Source organism: Protobothrops mucrosquamatus, unplaced genomic scaffold (genome assembly GCF_001527695.2).
Source record: "Protobothrops mucrosquamatus isolate PMUCROS unplaced genomic scaffold, P.Mucros_1.0 scaffold_257, whole genome shotgun sequence".
Classification (NCBI taxonomy): domain Eukaryota; kingdom Metazoa; phylum Chordata; class Lepidosauria; order Squamata; family Viperidae; genus Protobothrops; species Protobothrops mucrosquamatus.
In genome coordinates this window covers 3,621,293-3,647,622 of record NW_015386333.1, presented here as the reverse complement: position 1 = coordinate 3,647,622, position 26,330 = coordinate 3,621,293, and the positions used below count along the sequence as shown (strand labels likewise).

General features: G+C 41.2%; 1 protein-coding gene across 1 annotated transcript in view; it reads left to right on the top strand.

The window, feature by feature from the left end:
• The window catches only part of TANC2 (tetratricopeptide repeat, ankyrin repeat and coiled-coil containing 2), a 525,040-nt gene that overhangs the window by 165,314 nt on the left and 333,396 nt on the right, over window positions 1-26,330 (top strand). The window contains exon 3 of the mRNA XM_015831510.1: window positions 14,433-14,504. Within this exon, the coding sequence (XP_015686996.1) occupies window positions 14,433-14,504 (72 nt within the window). The remainder of the gene's footprint in view (window positions 1-14,432; window positions 14,505-26,330) is intronic.

Genomic DNA, 26,330 nt, shown 5'->3' with positions numbered 1-26,330 from the left:
GGGTTTCAGTTTCAGGTCTCAGGTCTGTCTCTGCTGTAAGAAGTCTTCATTTATGCTATGTTGCTATGAAGAAGAATATATGGTATTGTAAATATTTTTATATGAATATAAAGAGTTTATTTGAATCAGCTAAATGCAGTCAACTGTGAGAGCTTCTGATTTATTTTTACCAACAGAGAAATTAAAATTCTCTAACAAAAATCATGCTAATTTAGATGAAATGCTAAAAGAGATCATCTTGAGGTTTGGGCTGAAATATGTCCAATATGTGTAAACATTGTAAACATTCCAGAAAATTTTGTTTTGAGAGAAGTTTTAGCCTAGATTAATAAAATAAAGGTAAGGCTGTGCAGTTTGTTTTGATTGGGTTGTACTCCTGAAAATGAAGCATAAAGATTAGAATTCTTGGAAATCTAGATGGTATCTGTAATATTTTCTAAGTATGGTCCTATTGAAAATGGCAAACCAGGGTTTAGTCAGGACTTTAAATTGGATATTTCAATACTCTCTTAGTAGAGTTTCTTTATAGAGAGTTGGGGAACTACAATTTGTATAAAATGCAACAGTATGACATTGGAAATACAGTAATAAGAGTGCATTTCATGCATGTGCATCAATTGGCTATCATTTTTGTGGAGGTATTCAAAACTCAAAATACCAGAGATAGCTTAAAATCCCTATGGTGCAGCTGGAACAATCTTGAACTGAACATACTCAAATCTGTAGAAATAATAATAAATCTTAAGAGAACCCCCCCTATTCTACCACTTCTTTCAACATTAATCAGCACAGTATCAACAATAGACCTTCAGGTTTCTGGGTTCTATAATCTCCCAGGACTTGAAATGGACGTCTAACATCAAAAATGTCATCAAAAAAGCACAACAAAGGGCTTCTGGTTTTGGCTTCGTGGCAAGGCAGACGCAGGAAGATGGGGCTCCGTCTTCCGCATTTGATTTTGCCCCGCTGGGGGACCCTTGAAGGGGTCAAAAGTCGTCCCGCAGAAGCGGCAAGCAAGGAGGGGACTCTCGTTGATCGTGGGGGGGCAGCCCTCCCGTTTGATCAGAGGAAGCACTCTAAACCGGCGTGGGAAAGACTGGCTACATTCACGTAGCCAGTCAGAAGCTACTGTCAACGGAAGACACCAAGCACTATCAAGCAATCTTACAGCAACGTGGATGACATTGGGTGAGATCTAAGCCTCTCTTTATGACTTTAAGACTTCTTCCTGAAATTCTGCCCAAAGCATTCCCCCCGAGGATGAGGGAAAGGGAATTTCCACCCCATTCCCTCAGGAAAGCAGCGAATTAATTACCTGGGGGAAAAAGGAGAAACCTACAAGACTAATTTTGAATTTATACACACACACACACACACACACACACATACATATACATACACACACACACATACATATACATATACATATATGACTTGGAAATCTGGGGACTAAAAGTGTTTTTAAGACTTTTTAAAAAAAAGAAAGACTTGAAAAATTTACAATATACGTTTTGGATTTAAAAACTGAAAAACGGCATTGATGACATCTAGTGGTGAATTACAGCACTAGAATTTATTTATGCATAAAAGAAACCTGGTTTGAAGCCCAGAGCTAGATAAGATTTTGGCTGGCCTTGAAGCTTTTATTTTTGAGAACTGCAGCTGAGAAAAAGGAATAGAGTTGGGGGCTGCTTATCTATGTGGCAGAAATGATAATATTATTTTAAAATTGGCCTGTCTGAACTATGAACACAAACATTGACTTTCAGAGCTGTATTGTGGAATTATTTTCCTGTAGAAGAAACATACACTACTGCCTGATATGATGAAGCACTTTGGATTATAAATTTTGACTGTTACAACCTTTAATGGTTCTTTTTACTCCCTGGACAGGAAAGATATTTCTCTTGTTAGACAGAAAAACCTGAACTTTACTTATGTATGCTTAGGGGAGGTTTAAGAACGGCTAGGTGGTTGGATAAATTTATAAAGACTACTTACTTGCTTCATACTTAGCTCTAAATAGTAAAAATCTTCTAATTTAAATCTATAAACTCAGAAAATAACTACAGCGAAGGAACCAGCAACCCAGAAAATAGAAGGAAAACCAGAGAATGCTGACACAAATTTTGAGGATCTAAAGGAAGAAATCAGTGACCAGACTCAGATAAATGAAGACTTAGAAAACACAACGATAACATTAGAAATGGAAAATACATTTTACAAACCAAGATTTCAGAACTGTGGGGAATTGGAGGAGGGAGGCTGTTTAATGAATATCAACAGGCTAGCTCTTCCAAAAATGCTTCAACTAAATTGTTTCTTTTGTCTCAAATAATATACACAAAAATAGAGGAAGAATTATTTGATGATCCAAATGCACTGACTTGGAAAGTTAGGAAATAGAAGCTTTGACCTATTAGAGGGGATGTTATATTATCAATTAGATGATTGAATATGATTAAGAATAGATTGCTAGAAATAGTATTATTATAACTAGATAGATAGGATTTGTAATCAGAATATAATATCTTGGTATGAAAAGGGAAATAAGAACATGTTAAGAACTTTGAATAAAGGAAGCTTTTGGTTACCCAAATATAACTTGTTCTGAAATTATAAATGATTGGGATATTTTGAACATGGATGGGGAATTAAAATTGAAAAAAGCGATAATAGGATATAGACTGAATAAACGGATACTGAGTGCAAATGCAATTAAGATATGCTTTGGTTAGTAAAGATATTCTAAACTGATATTATTGACACTATTAGAAAAATGTAACAAATGTTGATAGGTAATTGTATATTTACTTATAACAATAAGAATTGTATTTGTCTAGTGTGGAAAAATGTCTATTACCAGAAGAAGAGAGGTTGTACTGGAAGGTGTAACATTGGATTTAGTTTGCATTTGTTCATCTGTATCCATGATGCTACTAAGATAGTTGAATTGTTCCACTAATTTTAAGGTCTGTACTCCTAATGTTAGCAGGATATTGTCTTGAACATTACTGACTTGCGTCACCTTGGTCTTGTCTTCACTATTTTTTAAGCCCACTTTGCTTGCCTCTGCTTCAAAATGCCAGTGCACTTGTTGCATTTTTCCCCTGAAAAGTGTTTGGAAAGTTTAAATGGAACAGATGTGGAATCGAATCTGTAATTCTGTATAAAACCTGATCATGTTAAAAAGATTTGCAACTCACTTCAGTTATACATCAAAGTCTTGGTTCTAAATTATAAATAAAGAAAGTCATAAGAGAATGAGGGGGAAACATTTTAACTGGGGTTTCATTATGTCCTTAGCACATCTCTGTAATCACCCACAATGTAAAAACTGCAGTGGCTGGGGATACTATAGGTCCATTGACATTATCTGGAGTATTCTTCTGTTTTTGTTTGTTGTGGATCAGGTGTTTCAGTTCAATCTCATTGAGTTTACATTTTGTTAGATCTACTTCCACATTTTCAGCCAAGTTTTCTTTGGAACTGATAATTACACTTTCCAACCTATAAAGTATGATTTCCAGAGTAATCAATAAGGAAGTTGGCATGAGCAGTTCAGTAGAGGTATCCAAACAGTGCTTCTGAAATTTCTGCAGATTGATAGCAATACCATTCCTTATTTTATTTAATATTTTGTTATATATTGAAACCCATCATATTTGACTTAGGCGACATGTTTGAAAAACTTTTAAATTTTCAAATCATTTTGAAGTAAGGTTTGGGATACTGCAATATGCAATAGCATCTGTAGTATTAACGATCATTAAACATATATTTTGATAGGAGTGCTTATGCTTTCTTTTCATCAGAGATAGCTGCTTTAATTATTGATATTGCTTGTGGAAGCTATTTTATCTTCTTAGATAACTAAATCAATGTATTTAAACAGTTTAACATGTAGAAGCTGGTCAAATTGGTTGCCTGAAAAACCGTGAGTTTGGAATACCTTGATCTTGTCAATATTGACAATAAGTCAAAAGTCCCCAACCTTTTAGGCACCAGGGGCTGGTTCCGTGGAGAGAGGTTTTTCCGCGGACTGGCAGATGTGTGGTTTTCTGTGGTGCCTGCATCCCGCGGATGGAGCTTTGCTTGTTTGTGCAGACCGGTTGCTGGCATGCCACGGCCCAGTACTAGTCCACGGACCAGGGGTTGGGGACCCATGCATTAACTCCTATATTTTTATGTCAAGAAAGATATAAAGATATTATATCAAGAAAGGAACATTTGACATTGGATATTTCATGTTCAACACAAACAGAACTTCATGATCCCTTATATATCTGTTGCAGGAGTTGTATTATTTTAGCAGGAACACTTTCTGAAGCAAGTGACTTCCATAGTATTGACCAATGGATATTGTCAAATGCTGCTGCAAAGTAAACTAACACAGCAACAGGCCTCTTTTTGTATCTAATGTATTCCTCAAGCAATTGTTCTAATTGGCCACCATATCCTTTTGCAGGTCAAAAATTGCATTGTTCTTGAGCTAATTGTTTCCTTCTTTTCTGAAGTATTTGGTAGACAACTTTCAAAATACCCTGCTCATGACTGACAATCCCATGGTAATTCTTGCACTCTTGATTTTCTCCTTTCTTGGAAATTGGCATTATTATTGCTTGTTTCCATGAATTTGGTATTTCTTCAAACTAGTAGATCTTTTGAAAGAATGAGTGGAGCCAGCAATTTATTTCTGACAAGGTATAATGTAGTTTAGAGCCTGCAGTATTCATTACAAAGGTGCAACTGCTTCAAGTTCTTCTGCAATGTTATTCCAATGTATTGCATCTGCTTTGAGCTGGGTGTAGATGTGCTTGTTAAGTTGGTTAGTATTGTGACACATCTTTAACTTTGCACTGGCTTTGTTTGTCTATCAAGGCTAGATATTCATCCAAATCCATGCTTGAATTCATCACTACGAGACAAATATCTTTGGCACATTAATTAATTATTTTTTGAAAATCATAGTATTTACTCATTTATATCCTCCAGAGGTACAAGAGTGACAAATCAGCTGCTAAATATTAGTTGTAATTGTTGGCAAGTAGAATCTTGTAGTTCCACGCATTCATAAATTTAGGTGTGTCTATGTTACGAGCAGTTCATTTCTGTCAGAGTTGTAATATTGCAGATACACAATGGCAGTTTGGTCTCTGTTGTTGATTTGGCATCTATGAATGTATATTATGCATATACATTATAATTTTGAAACTTCTAAACCCAAGTTTTCGCACCCCCTGGAATATCATCTCGCACCCCGGTTGGGAACCCCTGTTTTAGTGGGTGCTGAAATAAACTGTTTCCAGATTTTAACTGCTGCAAATACTAGTAGGTGCAGCCATTGTCATTCATCTTTACTATGTCAAATTTTCCAATGAGTTATTTTTTCCTTGCCAATTGTTACCAGCATGAAAACTTACTTCACTAATGATCAGGGTTAGTTCCTTCCATGGTAATGGAAGGAACTCATTCTGTACTTGCTTGATTACATGCATTTTTCTTATTCCTGACAGAAATGCTAATTTACATGAGACTAATTGGAAGTTTCCCTATAGTTTTGGAAGCTATGGTTTCTATAGCTCAGCCAGCACCATCTATTTCTCATTTTCAGAGTAGCACAACAGCATCCAGTCATCATTGTCTGGTATGTGGACATGGACATTTTCAAATCCAGTGAGTACTAATTCTGATTATACCACAGTTGAAATTTTACATTAAAATAATTCATGATAATTATTTTATTGGAGCTTAGTTCACACACTCCAAGTGTCCATTTTAAAATATTTTCCTACCTTCATAATTTAGATAGTATTTAGCTAATCATATACTTTTCTTAGTACCTTGCCTTTGGTTATTTCATAGTGCTGATATGTTGGCTAAAGCATTATTCTCGAGGTGAAATTTCATTTTCATTCCCATAGGTTCATGCCTGCATTTTTGTTCTTTCAGAAGAGTCTATCCTTCTTTATTTGAACTTGGAATTGGTAACAATTGCCTACAGATAGAATTCATTTATCATTTAATGAATAAAATTAGTCAAACATACAAATGTGGGTTATTTATGGTGTCAAGTTATGAAATAGGAAGTACTTTCCCAAGTTTATAATTTAAGATTAATTAGCCTGAGATGTGTTAAGGAATATTTTAATGCTTACAGTGATGTTAAGAGATGATACAATGATAAGAAGCAGAATACAGTAGTATAACAGTATACAGTATCCTTAACTTAAAAAGGGAAATGGCAAATTAGAATGGCAATGCTGCTACACTGACAACTGGCAAACCAGTGACAAGCATGATCCAACAGAAACCTCCTCAGATTAAGAGGGGATGAGAGAATGCCCACTGGTGCTCTGGATAGCCACTCCTAATAAGAAGACTTGAGGATAGCGGTTGCTTCAAGGTTTTGAGTGTTTGGAGATGATAGAAACCATCAAGCTTGCAAACATGAACCTTTAAGGACACTGGGTTCACTTATCTCACTTGTTAGTCACCTTTGAATTTACAATTCTTCTAAATAGGTCTTATTTAGAGGTCTTCTAAATAGCAAGGCTGAAAAACTACCTGGTGAATAAAACGTCATCCCAAAATGGAAGAATAATTAGTTAACAATTTAAAGGAGTTAAAAAATATAAAACGAATGGTAAAAAACTAAATAAGAATTTAAGCTAAGGCAAATTTAAATGAATCAGACAAATTTGGAATATTCGAATATTTGCTAAAATTTCTAAAAAATCGAGTAAATGAAGCAATAATTTCTGGGAACACAAATTAGTCTATCAGAAAGAAATCATTGGTTAAAAGTTGAAAACAAAGCAACAATGAAACTTGAGATTTTGTAAACACAGAAAAGGGCAGTAGAGGGAACTAAATTTTGAAGAAGAAAAGTGCATCTTAAAATGAGGGATGTTTGAAACATTTCAAGGCATTTTTGAAGAATTGGGCAAGAAATTTAAAACTAAATTGGGAGCAATAATTTCTGCACCTAAAAAAAAGAAGTGAAAGATGTGAAGACAACAGCATGGAAGAATTTATGGACAGACAGGGTGAAGAGGAGTTACAGATCCTAGAAATATTGGAAAATAAATAATTTGTGGACTATAACCCAAAGAGGATAGAGTGGAAATACAAATGATAAATCAAAAAGGGCCTGGACTAAGCCACTTCTTATATTTTTAATAATAGGGTTGTCCATGTGGAAAGGGACAGCTCACCGCAGGCGGGTCATGACAGCAGGGTCACTGCTCCCTGGTCGCCCCAACTAGCTTGCCCCAACTGGCTCACTCTGGCAACTCATCATGGGACAATTCACCTTGGGAGAATGCCAGAGGTGAGAAGAACAACCACTTCCCTCCCTCCCTCCCTCCCTCTCCCTCTCTCTCTCTCTCTCTCTCTCTCTTTCTCTCTCTCTCCTTGCAGTGAGACAATTTGCCATGGGAAAATGCCAAAGGTGAGGGGAACATCCTCCTCCTCCTCCTCCTCCTCCTCCTCCTCCTCCTCCTCCTGTCAGAAAGGAACTGTTTTCTAGTGAGATAATAAAATGGGAAAGAAAGGCTGTATTGTAAAACTCTGCTTTGGATGTAGATGTACTCAGCATATCTGAAGAAATTGTCCAGTAAAAATATTAAAGATTCAACAGGAGTGAGAAAGCACAGAGATAGAAGCAAGAAGACACACATATTTCTGTGGTGAAGGCAAACAATAAAAAGAAAGGCATATGATTGTTGGACAGTGGGGCAAGTGAACATAGTATAAATAACCCAAAACTTTTTTCCTGCCTGGGACAAGCTACCCAGGAATTTGTAAGCCTGGCAAATGGTAATTATTCTTCTGTACAAGGGCAAGGAACAGTATATGTACCATGTGTTGGTAAATCATTTGATAAGGTTTTATATGTACCAGATTTAGATCACAGTTTGCTGAATGTTTCTCACTTAGACAATGAAAGGTATGAAGTATATTTGCAAAGAGTACATGCAAGGTCATAAAGAATAACAGGGCATGTGCACAAGGTTTGAAACTGAACAATTTATATATTTTGAATCACAAGGAAACTGATCGCAGTGCAGAGACCATATTTTCTAATGAACCAAAGCATAGTGGGTGTGCACATTTGTTGTACAGAAGGCTGGGTCATGCAAGCTTTAAAGTATTGCAGAAAATGCCTGAATTGGCTATAGGTTTAAATGTAAAAGATTGTGACAAATATTTGGATTGTGCTATTTGCAAAGACACCATATTGAAAGTATATCCTGTCAGCAAAAGAAGTGGTAGATCTGAAGGATATTTTCAGTTAGTGCATGCTGATTTAATTTGCTCTCTATCCCCACAATTGGAGGGGCCAAATTTGCTTTGTTAACTATTTGAATGTCAACTATAAACAGACAGAGGAACAGAATTCATGCCTAAAGTGTTTCAGCAGTGGCTGAGAAAGAAAGGCATAAGACATAGAAAAAACAGCCCCAACACTCTGGCAAAGAATGGAGTTGCTGAACGCAGGAATGATATCTTACAAAAAATTAAAGATTCATTACTAGCAGATGCAGGAATGAGTAAGCTGTATGGGGGTGAGGCAATTTAAACTTGCAGTTATGTGATCAATAGACTATGGAGTTCAGCAATTAATCAAACTCCATATTACATGTTGTATGGAAGACAACCATCTTTGGCACATTTAAGATTCTTTGGCAGCAGGGCATATATAATAATAATAATAATAATAATAATAATAATAATAATAATAATAATAATAATAATAATTAATAATAATAAAGTTGGAAGGGACCTTGGAGGTCATCGAGTCCAACCCCCTGCCCAGGCAGGAACCCTACACCATTTCAGACAAACGGCTGTCCAGTCTCTTCTTAAAAACTTCCAGTGTTGGAGCATTCACCACTTCTGGAGGCAGGTTGTTCCATTGGTTAATTGTTCTAACTGTCAGGAAGTTTCTCCTTAGTTCNGTACTCTTTCTAGAGTCTCAGCATCTTTTTTACATCGTGGTGACCAAAACTGGATGCAGTATTCCAAGTGTGGCCTTACTAAGGCATTGTAAAGTGGTATTAATACTTCACGTGATCTTGATTCTATCCCTCTGTTAATGCAGCCCAGCACTGTGTTGGCTTTTTTGGCAGCTGCAGCACACTGCTGGCTCATATCTAAATATGCATATAAATGCATATTCCAAAATAGTTAGAAAGAAAGGACAGCTAAAGGCAAGGAAATTGAAATTTATCGGTTATCAATCAGGATCAAAGGCATATAAGTTAACAGATGGACACAAAAATGTAATTATTTCAGGTTCTGCAAATTTTTCAGAACATGAGAATTGTTCTGGAAAAATATATGCCAATACTGAAATTTTAATGCCTGTTAGTCAGAGCATTCACATACAGTAGGTATGCTGAACAAAGTTCTGAAAGTGGCTCAAGTCTGAGAATAGCTCAGAGAAATGTTTAGAAAATGAGATCCCTGTGAAACAGTTTGTTCCAAGGAAGTCTGAAAGAGCAAACAAAGGTGTTCCTCCAAGAAGATTCACAAGAGATAAGGTGAAGGTACGTGTCATTTTTTTGTGGGCCTTGAAATTGCCAGGAGATATTGGTTTATCTATGATAGAACAAAAGAAATGCAAAGATTCTAAGAGAAACAAAGAACTATTTAGGAGCAGAAATAAAGAAACTACAAGACGGAGAATATATTCTAAGTCAAAAAAGAAAATGTACTATTGTTGAAGGATTTGAATATTGAGGTGAAGAGTTAAATCAGTGTTTGAAGATAACACGGCATGTGTACAAATGGCAATTGGTTGAGAGGAAACATCTTTATCTAACACCACTACTAGGTATGTTGTGTGTTGGGTACCATTTGCTGTGTACTGTACTCTGATGCAATGCAATAATACTTAAAAGTTTAAGAACTCTTTGAATGTTCACTTTCTGCATAAAAATGACCCTAATATGATCTGTTCTCCACATAAATCCTAAAACTAGATGAAGACAACCCTCTTGAAGAAATAAGTCAAAACATTTTACTTATTCATTTATTGAAGAAAAGTATTCAAAGCTACAGAACATATTTGTGTGTGTGGCAAAAGCATATGCACCTTTGCTGTCAAAAACTGGTGTGCCTTTTTTGCACAGCAATGTTTCTGATAAGTGTTATAGCCCTGCACGTTGCCTTGGAGGAATTTTTGCTTTTTTTCCTTACAGAACAGCTTCAACTCAGAAATATTGGAGATCTTCCTTGTATGAACTACCGGCTTCAGGTCATTCTACAACAAATTAGGACTCCTGTTTGGCTATTCCAAAACATTAAGTTCCATTTTAACCATTCTTTGGTCATATGGTTTGTGTATTTTGGTCATTTGCTGCATCATCCACTTTCTATTGAGCTTTAGATCATGGATAAGATACCTTATATTCAGTGGTGAGATTCAGATATGTGAACAACCGGTTTTCTGTGTGGATCCTGCTTCCAGAAGTCCATTCTGGGCCTGGGCAACAAAAAATTAACTATCAGTTCTGCCGAAGTGGTACGAACCAGCTGAATCGCATTACTGCTTACATCTTGCTATAGAATTTGCTGATACAATTTAGAATTCAAAGTTGCATCAATGATGGCAAGCCATTCTGGTTGAGACGCAGGCACAAAATATGTCACTTGCATCTAAAGAAATGCGCTAAAGAAGAGGTTCACATACTTCTGCCACACACATAATCCTAAAGATTCACCTAGCTCGGGGGGTCGGTAACCTTAAACACTCAAAGAGCCACTTGAACCTGTTTCCCAGAGAAAAGAAAAACTGGGAGCCGCAAAACATGCGTGCGCACACACACAAAGAGGGGAGCTTGATTGAAGAGTTTAATTAAAAAAAAATAGAGGCTGCTGTGCATGAGTTCTCTCTCTCTCTCTCTCTCTCTCTCTCTCTCTCTCTCTCTCTCTCTCTCTCTCTCTCTCTCTCTCTCTTTCTCTCTCTTCCCTCTCCCTCTTTTTGTCTCCCTCCCCCCCTCTCTCCGATCTTCTGCTCACCCAGCAAGCTGGCTTCATGCTGTTCTCCGACAAGCTGACACATTCTTATTGGGATGGCTCTCTCCTGCCCTTGGTCTGCCAGTCCTCTTCCCCCACTCAGTGAGAGAGAGAGAGAGAGGGAGGGAGGGAGGGCTGCTGCTTTCTGCTGCTTCCTGCTGAGACGCAGCAAAGGCAGGAGCCCCACCCAATAAGCTTATCAGTTTGTCTGAGAACAGCGTGAGGCCACTCTCTTTTTGACACACACACAGAGGGGGGGGGGAGTGCAAGTGCCTCTCTCTGTCTCTGTCTCTCTCTCTCTCTGCAAATGGTGGAGGAGGCTAGGAACCGCAGGGGAAGGCTCAAAGAGCCACATGCGGCTCCGGAGCTGCGGGTTGCCGACCCGTGACCTAGCTTAATGATTGTCATTCACTTCTTCATACATTGGTAGTAGACCTTTCCTACTAGAACCATATTTACTCAAAAGGGAGATGACCCTGAATTTAACATATTTTCACCCTAAAAGAGACGGCTTAAAAAAGATACAGAATTACAGATAACCCTTTCTTAATATCCAATCATTCAGTGACTGTTCAAAGTTACAATGGTTCTTAAAAAGTGGACTTGCGACTATGGTCACATGATAAAATTTTTGAGATTGCCTGCATTTACAACTGTCCACCACAAGTCCCCCAGCTGATCATTATTGTCTTTGCCTGCCCCCCCCTCCACTAGGCTCACCATCTTGGCTATACATGGGGAAATGTTCCATAAGCCAATGATGGCACCCCAGAGTATGAGGGTCAGGGGCAAGATGGGCCTGGGGGAATGTGGGGTGCTTTTTATTTGGTAAGTTACCAATGGAGTATGGCATGAGATGGGCTCCTAAGCAGGTGCTTCTTGCTGCAATGTGGCTCAAAGGCTCCTTGCCTTGCAATGGTTTTGAGACTACTTGAGGCAAAAAAAAAAAAAAAACACCCAGAGGGTGCATCCAGAAGCCCCTCAAGCCATGGTGTGGCAAGCAATACCAGAACCACATGGCTTGGAGATTTCTTACTGAGCCATAGTTCTGGGCCATCTTTGTGCACTGCAGCAATGGTGCTTATTGGTATGTTCCAGCTCAGGAATTCCATGCCATGCTTCAGGTCTTGAGACAGCTTAGTGGAGGTAGTAAGCCCAGCAAAGGGTAGGAATAACATGATAGTGAGAGAATACAGTGGCCAGTTTAGGCTGTGCAGGGCAGGCACAAAAGATCAGAAATTGGGGGAGAGGGGGGATATAGATGGGTGGAGCAGTTGAAGGGAGCAGTCTCTTGCCTTGGAAGAACCAATTACAATTGTGATACTAGCAGGAGACACTATACCAGGCCATGGCCTCTGGGCAACCAGGCCACGTGAAGGGATGGCTAGTGCACACGTGTGTGTACTCATTCACCCCCACACTCATGCTAGTACCACTACGAGTGTCCCTTGGCGCTAGCACCACCCCGAGCATCCCACTGGCACTACTGCCACCCCAAGCGTCCTGCCGGCGCTAGCACTGCCCCATGCTGAGTGTCCCATCTGCACTAGCACTGTCCCGAGAGTCCCACCGGCATTAGTGCCACCCCACGTCAAGCATCCCACCAGCACTAGTGCTGCCCTAAGTGTCCCACTAGCACTAGCGCCTCCCTGAGCATTCCGCAGCACTAGCGCCTCCCCGAGCATCCCGCCGGCACTAGTGCCACCACATTTGTAGCACTCACATGGGCGCGGACCTATTTGTTGTGCACATGTGCTTGTGCACGGACCATTTGTGCATGCATATGCATATGTAATGGTGCCTGCTCCCTTTCTGGGCCACCAAACCAAAAAGATTGGTTTCAGATAAGTGACCATCCAGTCTCACCTTAAAAACCTCCAGTGATGAAGCACCTACAATTTCTAACGGCAAGCTGTTCCACTGATTAATTGTCTTCACTGTTAGGACGTTTCTCCTTAATTCCAGATTGCTTCTCTCCTTGATTAGTTTCCATTCATTGTTTCTTGTCCTGCCCTTTGATGCTTTGGGAAATAAGTTGACTCCTTCCTCTTCATGGCAGCCTCTCAAATACTGGAATACTGCTATCGTGTCCCTCCTAGTCCTTCTTTTCTCTAGATTAGCCAAACGCAAATCCTGCAACTATTCTTCATATGTTTTCATCTCCAGGCCTTTAATCATTTTAGTTGCTAAGAACCAGGTAGCAATGAATATCATATTGAGCATAGAGGATTTTTAGTAGATATTCTAAGCTTCTGTGAAATAGTTCTTGGCAAGTTTTCTCAGAAGTGGTTTACCATTGCCTTGTTCCTAGGGCTGAGAGTCTGAATGATCCAAGGCCACTCAACAGTCTTTGTGCCTAAAATGGAATTAGAACTTGCCTTAGTATCATAGATTTTACCCTGATGCCTTTACCATTATACCAGACTGGTTCTCTTCTGAATTATTACTGACTTTGAAATTTGAATAATGATGCATTTAAATTGGCTGCATTTTAATGCACAGTTTGGTTTGGGTCCTACATTGTATGATGTTGACATAGGTATGTAGTTATTAATTATTTATTACCGATGAGCATCATGTGATCTTAACTGCATAATGTGGTCTTCCAATTTTTCCATAAAAAAGTTCATTTGGTCATTTGGTCTGCCACTATATTTTACATAAACAATAAATATTTGTGAATACTGAACTCTGTGGAAACTAATTTTAGTGTGATGGAACACTGTAGAATGATTTATATGATTCTCAAATGTAGATTTATTTTAGTATATGATCAACTATTTCTTTATGCTTTGGAACATATATTTGAATAAGAAAATAACTGGTTTAATACAGACGTTTATGGAAAGATCAAGAGAAGTTAAAAATGATTATTTTTGTGGTTTTTAAAGATCTTATGTAATTGAGGCACTAAAAATAAATCATAGAGGTATTGCTATTAGAATGCTTACAAAAATAATAGCAGTTCAAGTGGTCCTCACTTAACCACTCATGCAGCGATTGTTCAAACTTATGACACCACTGAAGGAGTGATACTTATGACTGATCCTCATACTTGAAAGGGTCACAGCATCCCTGTGGTCATGTGATTGCCATTTGTGAACTTCACTGCCAACTTTCAATGAGGTTGAAAATGGTGACCACATAACATCATGCTGGGATTTACTATTGGCAACTTGAATAGTTGGAACTGCCATCACTAAACTGCATGGGATATCACTCTTTACAGCTGTATCACTCAGCAATGGAAATTTGACCCTAATTACAGTAGTAAAGTGAGAACTACCTGTGAGTAATTAGGCTGCTGTCTTTAAGAGATAGTACTGTAATAGTAGTGGAAGAGAAATTGTAGCTGCCTAATCTCTCTGTTGAACTGATCCTCTTGTGCTGTTTTGGTTCTCATGTAGATGGAGGAAGCGAGGAGCCACAAGATCGAAGGCAGGCAAGCATAGATTATTGTCCGAGTCATTCTGGACAAGGTAAGTAAACAAATGAATTTTATGTGTTCTTGCATTTCATTTTATATGAGATGTTTAATATTTATTTTCATTTGAAAGTATAATCAGCAATAATTCACGTTTTAAAGAAATTCTGACTTTCAAAGAGAGAAATGAAATGCTGTACATGCTTATCCCAAATTCTTTCTCCTAAACAAGAAATATTTATTTATTTATTTACTTACTTACTTACTTACATACTTACTTATTTACTTACTTAACTTACTTACTTAATCTATCTTGTTTTTTGCCCTTCTTGCCAGGAGGTGACTCTATTGGTTAATACACAGGCTTTATTAAGAATATCTCAAAAATAATTAAACATGCAAAACGTTCACAGTAAATTGAATTTTGGTAAGCTATGATTCCTGAGAAAATACCTCTTCAGAATATAGCTCAATTTATCTGTCTTGAAATTAGTGGAGTATTCTGAAGAACGAATATTTTTTCACTTCACTTAATCAGCTCTGTGTCAGCTATCTGTATATTTTCTTTTTGTGTTCCTCTTTATACTGAGTTTTTGGTTTTTAACCAGCTACATTCCTATAACATTGTTTTGAAGAAAATTTATCTCTTATAAAATTGAAGGCATCTGAGTCCGCAAGGAGAAGGGCGGGATATAAATTCGAATAATAAATAAATAAATAAATAAATAAATCTATCAATATTATATTAGAAAGAGTTTAGAGAATCTCTGACTTCAAAATATAGACTTCCACATCTGTATTTCTGTTAATGTTTCTTAAAGATCATTAGTGAAAAGATTTAAGGTAAATAACTTCTGTTTAACTTTTGTTGATCCTTCTCAATAAAAGTTGCACCTGTCCTTCCTTAAAACATCCAGTTTAATAACTTTATAAAGAAATGGAGCGTTGTCTTACCTGAACGCCTCTTCTCAGCATGATGATGGAGAATCCACCAATGGATTGACTCTGTCTTCCTGCCCAATCAGACTAAGTCAGTCAAAGTTGTCACACCCGTCCTGGTCTGGGACCACCCAGTCTCGACGAAGGCGAAGCTATTGACGACAGTCCGACATGTTGACTCCCGAGAAAAGGAAAAAAACAACCCCCTGATACAAGACCTAACGGACCTTTAGAGGGGTGGGTGTGGATTCTCCATCATCATGCTGAGAAGAGGCATTCAGGTAAGACAACGCTCCTTCTCCAGCATGATGGATGGAGAATCCACCAATGGGACATACCAAAGCCACACTGTCCCTATGGGAGGGAGTCAGTTGGGGCCTGTGTCCCGGGTGCTGGCACTACATGTTGCAGCACTTTCCGACCAAAGGAGGCGTCTGCAGAGGCAAACTTGTCTAGCTTGTAATGCCACACAAAAGGGGAAGGCGAAGACCATGTCGCTGCCCTACAAATGTCCTCTATAGATACCTGTGTTGCCCATGCAGCAGAGGTGGCAGCGCTGCGAGTGGAATACGCCATCACATGACTTGGAACTGACAGGGAGAACGACAAATATACCCCTGATATGCAAGCCCTGATCCACCTGCCTATGGTAGAGGCAGACACCTTCTGTCCCATAGAAGAAGGTTGGAATGAGACGAAGAGGGCTTCTGACCTACGAAAGGCCGCTGTCCACTTGATATAATAGCGTAAGGCTCTACGGATGTCCAGTGTGTGCCATTACCGTTCCAAGTCATGAGACGGGTGAGGGCAAAAGTCTGGCAGAATGACCTCCTGTGTTCTGTGAAATACAGTGTTGATCTTGGGGATAAAGGAGGGGTCCAACCTGAGGACCACCCTGTCTTTGTGAAAGACGCACAAGTCCTCTCTAATAGATAGAGCCGCCAGCTCCGAGATGCATCTAGCTGAGGTAAGGGTATCAAGAAGGCGACCTTGAGCGACAAGGACTGCAGAGTACAGGTTCTAATGGGTTCAAAGGGTGACTTAGTAAGGGCCTGTAGGACCCGCGGTAACTCCCAGGAGGGATATCTATGAACCACGGACGGTTTGCTGTTGGTGACTCCTTTAAAAAAGGAGCGGACCATGGGATGCTGAGACAATGACTCCAATTTGTCCCAGGTGAGCACTTTGGATAGAGCCGCCACCTGTCTGCGGATAGTATTGGGCGTTAAGCCCTTGTTGATGCCTTCTAATAAATAGTCCAAGACTTTTGGAATGGTCACTTCTGAGAGAGTCAAGTGAGTCTTGTCACACCAGTGGCAGAAATTCTGCCAAGTGTTGTCATAAATACGATTAGTCGCTGGCCTTTTGGAGGCCTGAATCATGTTAATCACGCCTGACGAGTATGACTCCTGTGTCAGGGTCCGGTGCTCAAGCGCCAGGCGGCTAGTTGGAGCCATTGGGGCTCTGGATGGTGCAGGGCTCCCTGAGTTAGAACTATGCGACCTGGGGGTATCCTCTACGGGAGAGCCGTGGAAAGACTCACGAGGTCTGCAAACCACGGTCGTCTCAGCCAGTGTGGAGCAATGAGTATTACCTCTGCCCGCTCTTGCAGTATCCTTCTGATAACTGCCGGGATCAGAGGGAGAGGAGGAAAATCATACAGTAGACCCCCTGGCCATGGACTGCGGAGGGCGTCCGTTCCCTCTGCCCCCGGAGAGGGGAATCGGGAAAAAAATCTCGGGAGTTGAGCGTTCTCCGGAGAAGCGAACAGGTCTAGGAGCGGACGGCCAAACCTCTCCGCAATCTCTGTAAAGAGACCTGGGTGCAGTCGCCATTCTGAATGGTCCACTGTTGACCTACTGAGAAAGTCTGCCTGTCGATTCGCCTCTCCTGAAATGTGCTCGGCCTTGATGGAAAGGAGGTTGCTCTCTGCCCAAGAGCCCAGCAACTGGGCCTCGGCCATGAGGGACCTGGAATGGGTACCCCCTTGCCGGTTCACATGGGCCTTCGCCGCCACATTGTCCGTGAGGACCAGTTGCCTCGCAATCTTGTTGCGGAAGTGGCGGAGAGCCAGATGAATGGCTCTGAGCTCCAACCAATTGATGTTCTTCAAGTCTAACCGGGACCATCGGCCCTGAGCCAACTGAGATTGGAGGTGTGCTCCCCAGCCGAACAGACTGGTGTCTGTGGTCAGGATGATCCGAGGGGGTTCTTTGAACAGTGACCCTCTGGCTATTGCTGGGGAGTCCACCAATGGAGGGATTGCAGGATCTGAGGTGGAACCCTTACCTTTTGGTTGGAGGAGCTGGTGCCCAGTCTCTGAAACGGGAGCAAGAACATTGAAGTTTTCTGCAGTGTAGTCTGGCCCAAGATACTATTGCTATGCATGATATCAACTTTCCTAACAGTTGGGAGAGCAAAGCTAGTGTCACTACACGCTCCCTGTGGACCTTGAGGACCAGGGCTCGGATGCTGTGTTTATTATCGCGCCCAGGTGCAAAAGGCGGGTTGAGGGAACCATCTGACTCTTTGAAAGTTCACCAAGAACCCATGGTCCTGAAGGGTCTTGATTGTCAAGGCCAGGTCCGACTGGGCGGCCGGAATAGAGGACGATTGGATAAGGATGTCGTCCAGGTAACACTAGACGTATACCGGCACCAACCTCAAGTGTGCCGCGAGCATAGCCAGGATCTTGATGAAGACCCTGGGAGCCGATGAGAGGCCGAACGGCAGGGCTTTGTATTGAAAGTGACGGTTCGAGTAACAAAATCTCAGAAATTGTTGGTGATCCGGAAGGATGGGGATGTGGAGATACGCCTCTGTAAGGTCGATGGACGTCATGAAGTCCCCTCGTCTGACGCTACCCAGGATGGACTGGAGCGTCTGTATCTTGAACTTCTGATACTCAAGGTGGGAATTCAGACCTTTGAGGTCGAGTATCGCCCTCCATCCCCCTGAGGTTTTCGGGACCACGAAGAGGATGGAATAATATCCCCTTCCCACTTGACCCGCTGGCACCTCTTCTATGGCTCTTATGTTTAAGAGGTGCTGAATGACCTCCGTCATAAGGCCCTTCTTTGCTGGGTTCCTTACCAGCGGACAGGAAATAAAACGTTCTAGAGGGCTGGTTACAAACTCCAGAGACAGAGTGCAGAGCACCCAAGAGTCTGTCGTTGTGTTCTCCCATTGGTGGATGAAGAAGGTTAGTCTGCCACCTATGGAAGAGCCCCCCCCGAGTCACTTGGACCGACAAAAGGGACGGCCTCCCCTGCCTCGAAAGGGCTGCTTACCCTGGGTCTGCTGTCAGGGCCTGTCCCTGTAACTGGGCCTGTCAAATGAATGGTCCGGTCTGGTAAAAAAGGACCGGGATGCTTGGCCAGAATCCGAGTCTGGTCCCGTTCGAAAGGACTGACGACGAGCATAAGGGAAGAACCACCTCTCGATCTTCTGGTAAGATGGGGGATCACCTTTTGCTTCTCCCTATTTTCTACCAGGTAGGGAGTTAGCGCCTCCCCAAAGAGCCGCCCTCCGCTATATGGGGCTGCAGCCACCCATTTGTGTTTGTTATCCGCTCTCCAGTTCTTGAGCCACAGTAGTCGTCGTGCGACGACGTTGGAGGCTATGGCTCGGGCCGAATGTCTGGCGGCATGCAGGGATGCGTCTGCCATATACTCTGAGGTTGCCATCAGCTTAGTCAGATCCTGGTGGATCCTTACCTCCTCTAGGGGGATTCTGGCCTTGAGCTGTCGGAGCCAGGTGAGAGAAATTCTGGCAAAGAATGAGGTGGAGGTGGCTGCTTTTGCTGCCCATGCCGAAGCTTGGTGCGTTCTGTGGAAGGAGAGCTCGGACTTTTTATCGTCTGCCTTTAAAGCCTCCGCTATATCCCCTGGCAGCTTGGAGGACGAGAATAAGGGAGTTAGGGAGTCATCCACCCCAGGCACCTCCAACAGCTCTGTTAGAGCTGGGGCTGTGTCAAATAATTTGCATTCTGTTCCCCTCTGGGAGGGAAGGACGCCCGGTGATACCCATTGCCTTTGTATATTTTTGAGGAATAAAGGGGGACAGGGGATATGTTGGTGCCTCACCACTGGTTCAGAGAACAGTGGGTCCGTGTCCTGGATAGAGGACGGTTCCGGTGTGGGGGCCGGATCCAGACCGATCTTACCCACTGCACAGGCCCTGCAGAGCAGAGATGGAAAGAGCGTGGGCTTGAATAGCTCTACGAGGGGAGGAGGTTCTTGAGGCGGTTCCTCACCATCTGACCACTGCTCCCCTGGGTAGTCATACCCGGCGGAGCCTGATGCGTCGCTCCCTGGGGACTGGGGCCGAGACTGAATCCAGATGGTCAAGTACACCGGGTCGCGCCGGGCCAGGTGAAACACATGAGGCCCCTGGGGCGGATGTTGACTGCTGGCGCCCGGTGGAAGCCATCGCCTGAAGAACTGCCTGGGAAATCATGGCCTGTAGTTGATCAGCGAAGGAAGGTTCCTGCAAAGGCCGAAGCCCGGCTGCCATTGGCGTAAATGTGGCTGCAGGTGCCATAGGAGGGCCTTGAGGCCAGAGTTCCTCGCCAAAGAGTGATAGGCCTTCCTGACCAATACTCGGTATGAAGCCTTGTTCAGGCTCTCGCTCTGGAGACCATGTCAATGCCGGACGGTTAAGTTGTGAGCCGCAAGTTGAAGCCTCAATTGAGGGAAGGGGCGGTTTGTCCATCTCCCCTACCGCCAGCCTTTGTGACCGGGAGAATTGTTTCTCCAAGGCACGATGCGCACGGCTGGCCTGTTTCTCGGCGGATTTGCATGTTCTTTTGCTGGAATTGGCCTTTGATTTGGCCTTGATCTTAGCAGCAGCCTCTTGGCTGGGGGACTTACGGTTAGTTTGGCCAGCCGAGGTAGAAGCCTGTGGCACGGTGTTATCTGCCATGATAAATTGAGAAGTTTTCAATGGAGCATTGAAAAAATCTCGGTCTGCAAGAGATACAGCAGTGGCCCACCGAGGTGAGACTGGCCAGCACGTGGATCTGTGATAGTCTGGCCCACCGGCAAACCCGGAGTCACGCTTAGGGTGCGAGGTTGCACACGTCACTGAGGAAGATGGTATCAATAGTCAGTATTTCTTGGTGATGTGCAAGCCTGCAGCAGGGCCTAATTTGCACTCAGTGACAGGATCACACGTGTCTCACTTAGTGGCAATGATCAGTCAGTAATGTTTGGCCACTAGATGCAGACTGGCAGACAGGCTAGGTTGGTGAGGCTCGAAGAGGCAAAAAAAAAGTTAGTAGAGATGACTTGCCTGCTGAAAGAGGCTGGGGCCTGGCTCCAGTTTTGGATGTGGCCTGCTGCTTGTTATAGAAAGGAGCCCGATGGTCCCCTGGGTCTGTCAGCCGGTCGGACCTAGCAGCGCTTCGAAGCACAAAACGGCGCCCTCCTGTCCTGGTGAGGGCCTGTGCCCTAATTAGCCGCTGGCTGCTAAGCGTGCGGTCCCCAACGAAGGCAAGAATTGGGACCCTTGACAGGAACACGAGTGCCAGTCCTGTCCTGCTGTCTCCTCCTGAGTTATCCTGGAAAGGCCCGTCAGTCGCAAGGCGCCCCAAATGGCGGCTGCGCTGATCGTGCTGAGGGGAATTGACATTTGGAAGTGAGGGCACTCCAGTCAAGACGATCCGGGTCGCCGTGCCAAGCAGCTGAGAGGTGTGCGGCCGCAGCGTCTCTCAGCTATGCCAGGGTCCACAGAGGATGATTTTAGAGCCGAGGAAGTTCGGACAGTCTGAGGCCGATCGGGAAAGAGGCGAGCCGTGCCGCCGTGCCAAACAGCTGAGAGACACGCCAGTCGCAGCGCCTCTCATCTGCAGCAGGATTCTCGGAGGCTGAGGCTTCAAGCCGAGAAATCCGGAAAGGTAGGTCGATTGAATTAAGGCGAACAGCTGCGCCGAACAGCTGAGAGGCACGCCAATCTCAGCGCCTCCCAGCTGCACCAGGACCTTGAGAAGGGAAAGAAGGCTGTCAGGAAAAATTTGACAGCCGCGCAGCGAGCAAAATGGCGGCCGCAACTCAAACTGAGGAATTTTGACAGTTGAGGCCTCAGATAATCAAGGCTTGAAGCCAAATAGTATAAGGAGGACGATTAGAGGCTTTGTGGCCTCTAAGCTGTTTTAAAGGAGGAGAATCCACTAATGGGTGAAAAGGGAAAAAAGGAGAAAAAAATCCCCTAAGTCTAACCTCCCTGAAGTAATAAATTTGGGAGTCAAATTTACCACGTCTGTCTGGGCGAACAGACTAAGTCGAGACTGGGTGGTCCCAGACCAGGACGGGCGTGGCAAGTTTGACTGACTTAGTCTGATTGGGCAGGAAGACAGAGTCAACCCATTGGTAGATTCTCCATCTATCATGCTGGAGAACAGATAATATCTTCTGAATAATGCACTATTAATGTTGTTTGTGGAATGTATCTCATAATAGTTAACAGACAGGGCTATATGTTTTATAAAATAACTATTACTTGAAATATTGTTCGTATTTATCTTAGATACCAAGAAATGTAAGCACTTATACCAAAAATATTATCACACATACACAACAATAAAAAAAAATCAAGAAGCATGGGGAGAAAGAAAGGAATGGCTAGGATTTTATAAGGCAACTATATTACTCCCCTCAGATTGCCATTAAAGTGGGGAAAATGTAGAGAAATTTCAGATAATGGAAGACCATCATTTCCTTTCTTCAGAAACATTTTACTATTCTCCAGGTTTTTTACAACTTTTCTTCTTAAAACAAAAAAGAGGTCCTGCTCAGCATTCTGAATGCTATATTTCTGAGCAATAAGGAGCAAAACCATATTTCATTTTTTATCCTCTGTAAAATGTTTGTCTTCAGCTCAACAACAGACTCTTTTGATGAACTAATTCACTGTGTATAAGTAGGTCTTGTTTAGCAATTGCAATTGAAATATTTGCAAAGTGACATGCAAACCATATGTGTGGTTCTGATAATGTACTATTATAATAAAGTAGAATAAACAAATGTCATGTTTCCTATGTGGAAACTTTCTATATAGGAATATTACTATCATTCCAGTATGCATTGTTGTCAGGCATACAAATTTGGGTGTAAGTGTGTATAGTAATCAGAAAATTATTTTTTTCTACTATATACTCCCATTTATTACTGTTGTATATGCAAACATTATCAAAGGCAGTTGCTAAACAAGGACAGCCTGTATTATCAATTTAACACAGTAACAATAACTTTTATTGTCTTGAAGCTGAAAAAAGAAAAAAGAAGAGAAAAGGATAGAAGTGGGAGATATGAGATATGAAGTAGGAGTATTAATTGCTGACTTAAGTTGATTCTAAAGAATTTTTTTCCTGCAATATAGCTGGAAAAGCTGAAAAAAAATTCTTGCCTTTGACCTGGACTGATATTTTTACAAATTCTGGAGTGGTTCATATCATTAGCTAGTATAACTCTTCCGGATAAGAGATTTCACTTTTTTCTGGTCATCCCGATTCTTATATTCAGTTGTTTTATTTCAGCAACATTGCTGTTTCTATCTTTTGTCTGCATCTTTCTTAATTTGAAAGGCTAAGTATAGTTTGCAGAGATATATTGCTGAGGCTCCCAGATATTTTGGGTTTTGTTGAATAGAGATAAAAGTGTCAGTAGTTAGAAATATAGTTTTTCTGAATACTGTGTAAATATGTAGCATTAATAGCCAGAAAATGGGGGAGCTCATGCTTTGATTTCTTAATATTCTGGAATCTCTAATATTGTCCTCTGGTGTTTATGCCTCTGGATACAAAAAATGGAGATAGAATGCATGGAGCTAACTGGGCATGAATTGGACTTCCTGAAATTACCCATATGAAATATGTGGTATATTTCATAGGCAGTCTTTGATACTCAGGAGTAAAGTTTTGCCCATTCCTCTAGATTCCAGGAAGTCCTCAACAAGCCCATTCTTCTAGATTCTAGGAAGTTCTCAATCCATTATGGATGTCTTTCCTCTCCTATTACTACTAAAGAAAAAGTTGTTACCAACAGGTATTCCCAACCTTGTTTTATGCCATGGGCATTTGTGTAGAGTCTAGACTTAAACCAAATAAGTTGAAGAGGGGCTTTTGCTCTATCTGTTCTAGGGAATTGGGACACAGGACACAATAGGTGATACCTAACTCAAAGCAGTAACTATGAGAGTGATATTGGATTCCTAGTGGACAATCACTTAAATATGAACCAGCAGTTGTCAAAAAGACCAGTGTTGTCCTAGACTGCATCAACAGCCGGTTTCCTGGCTGCCTGAAATTGACAAGATGTTAATCAGTTACATACCCAAAACTTTTGTCTTCCTGTAATTGAAAAATAGATTTTTCTGATACTGGACAAAGTAATTTTATATATATGTTGACCTTAGTACTTTATTTTTTGTTTTTGCAGTTTTTTACTGTAAATTTTGCCATAGATGCCAAGAAATAGTTAGTGTGTCCTCTTCACCCCTCCTCTTTGTTCTCCTTTCTAACTTGTAACCCTACACATATCAGTTTATAAATTCAAAGTCTTAAGTTTTAATATAATATACACTAATATATGCATCATTTTACTTTAGAGCATACCTGGGAACAGGATGAAAGAAATTGGAGAAGATAGGATCTCCCCTTCCTGTTCGGTTTGTTTTTCATATTTGAACCCATGGTGCATAAATACTTAAGAGAACTTACTACAGGAACACTCCCTGTTTATCTCTGCATACTTGCTAGAGCTTCAATCATTAATAGTTATCAGCAACCTGCATAAGAATTGTAAGTAATTTTCAAAACAAACAAATAAACAGCAGCAGCAATAACAACAAACAAAAATCATCCTGCTTCTATCCTTCTTTTTTCTGGAAAGCTAGCATGCAGTATTCCAGAAAAGAGAAGGATAGAAGCAGGATGATTTTTGTTTGTTGTTGTTGCTGCTGCTGTTTATTTGTTTGAAAATTACTTACAATTCTTATTCTAGCTGATGCAGCACCTTATGAATTGCTGAAAGTACCTGCTCTGTTTGAATTATGGAGTTTCTAATGATTTTGAATTTGATTGATCTGTCCTTCCTTTCCTCCTGAGTTGGCTGGAATCAAGAATCATTTTGTAGGTAAATTATACCTACAAAATTATACTAACTATACTATTTATACTAAGCTTGCTTTTGAGACAAATTACCCAGATTGCTCTTTGAAGAGCCCAGAAGGGGCATCCTCCAACAGTTAAGAACTACTCAAATGTAAGATTTAAAGGAACATTTAATCTGACTGTATTTGCTTTCAAATAGTTCAGCTATTCATTTTACTTCCTTATTGGATTTCTAGCCATGAATGGTTTTATTGTGAAGACTTGTTCAAAAATCAGTTTGCTTTTATTTCAGTCATGGCCCAATAGAAAGCAAATAACATTACAGCCATTTAAAAAATAACAATAAACAATCCTACAACAGCAGCAAGTGTCATGTGTCTGACTAATGAAACACTTCAAAGAACTTTCAGGCATGGTTTAACCTAAAAAAACCTTTTATTAGTGTAGAGGGGTGTCAGCATAGCATGGTGGATGCCAAGATCTGAATTTCCCTTCCTTTGCACATAACATTCCAGGCATTTCCCCTCCCCTATTTTGGGGTCATGATTCATATCTTCCAATTAACCTGGAGGGCAAAGATTCACTTCCGTTCCTTTTCCCGGGCTTTCCTTATAATTCTCCTCCCCTTTCTCTTGTCATCTGAATTAACTCTAAAAATACCAGACAGTTCTGCATATTTTGTCAAAGCAAGAATATTCAATATTAGCAGCGTTGCCAGCAAGAATCAGTTTCTCACATCAGCCTCTCACTCATAATTCAGCCCTGACCCACTGATAATTCACACCTTCCAACGACCCTGACCTATAATAACCTCCCCATCACAAGACTCTCTCTAATGCTTCATCCCAAAACCCTCACTTGACACACCCACACCTGAAGCCCTTATAAACAGAAGAACACTGACACAGACATTCCCACAAGCTTGGACAACGAACCTTCACCATCATGGTATAAGATCTCCTGCTTGAGCATGAGATTGGGCTAGAAGACTTCCAAGATCCTTTCCAACTCTTATTCTGTTATATTGTCACATACTGTGGGAAACCTTGAAAGTTGATATGGAAATACCCCTAAGAAGTTTAGGAGTTGGCATCTTCCAACAACTCTGCCTATTAGGATTCTCCTAACCAACTTGTTTAGATTGAAGAAGCTGCTGGTATGAACAGAGAAGCATCTCAAACCTAACAAGAAAATAAGTCCAGTTGAATTTCCAGAAAATTCTACTTGGATGGCTGAGAATCTTCATTGACACACTTTCTTCTGTGATTTTGAAATCAAATAATTCCTCCCCACCTCCAAAGACACATAGTTTGAATGCTAAGATTCCTGACTGTATTGAATGGGTGCACAACCAAGAGCAATAAGTCCCATATGAGCAGGGTTGGAGAGAGGACCTTCAGAGCTCTCCTTCATATTTTTCCTCCCCTTTTTTTTTAGAAGAGAACTGGGTAAAAATGGTCATGCATATGTTACTCTTTCTGTGGTCCATAAACTAACAAAAACTATCCAATACAAGCAAACTCAAACATCCAATAGACAAGTAAAGACAAAGAATGATCAAATCATATAATGCAAGGATAGTAAAAATCATTTTGAGGCAAAGAGATAGAAAATTGAGAGAATATATCTACGGACATCAAATGCCAGTAAGAAGAAACAATGAAAATCCTTGTTATGAATTAAAATTCCATAACATACTGATAAGTCCAACCACAGTTTCTATTGGAAAGGTGTAGACTTCACGGACGGACAGATCCAAAATCAAGAGAATTCCTTAAAGATTTACGTTCTGAGAAATGAGCGATTAATATATGAACTGAGATGTTCTATCTA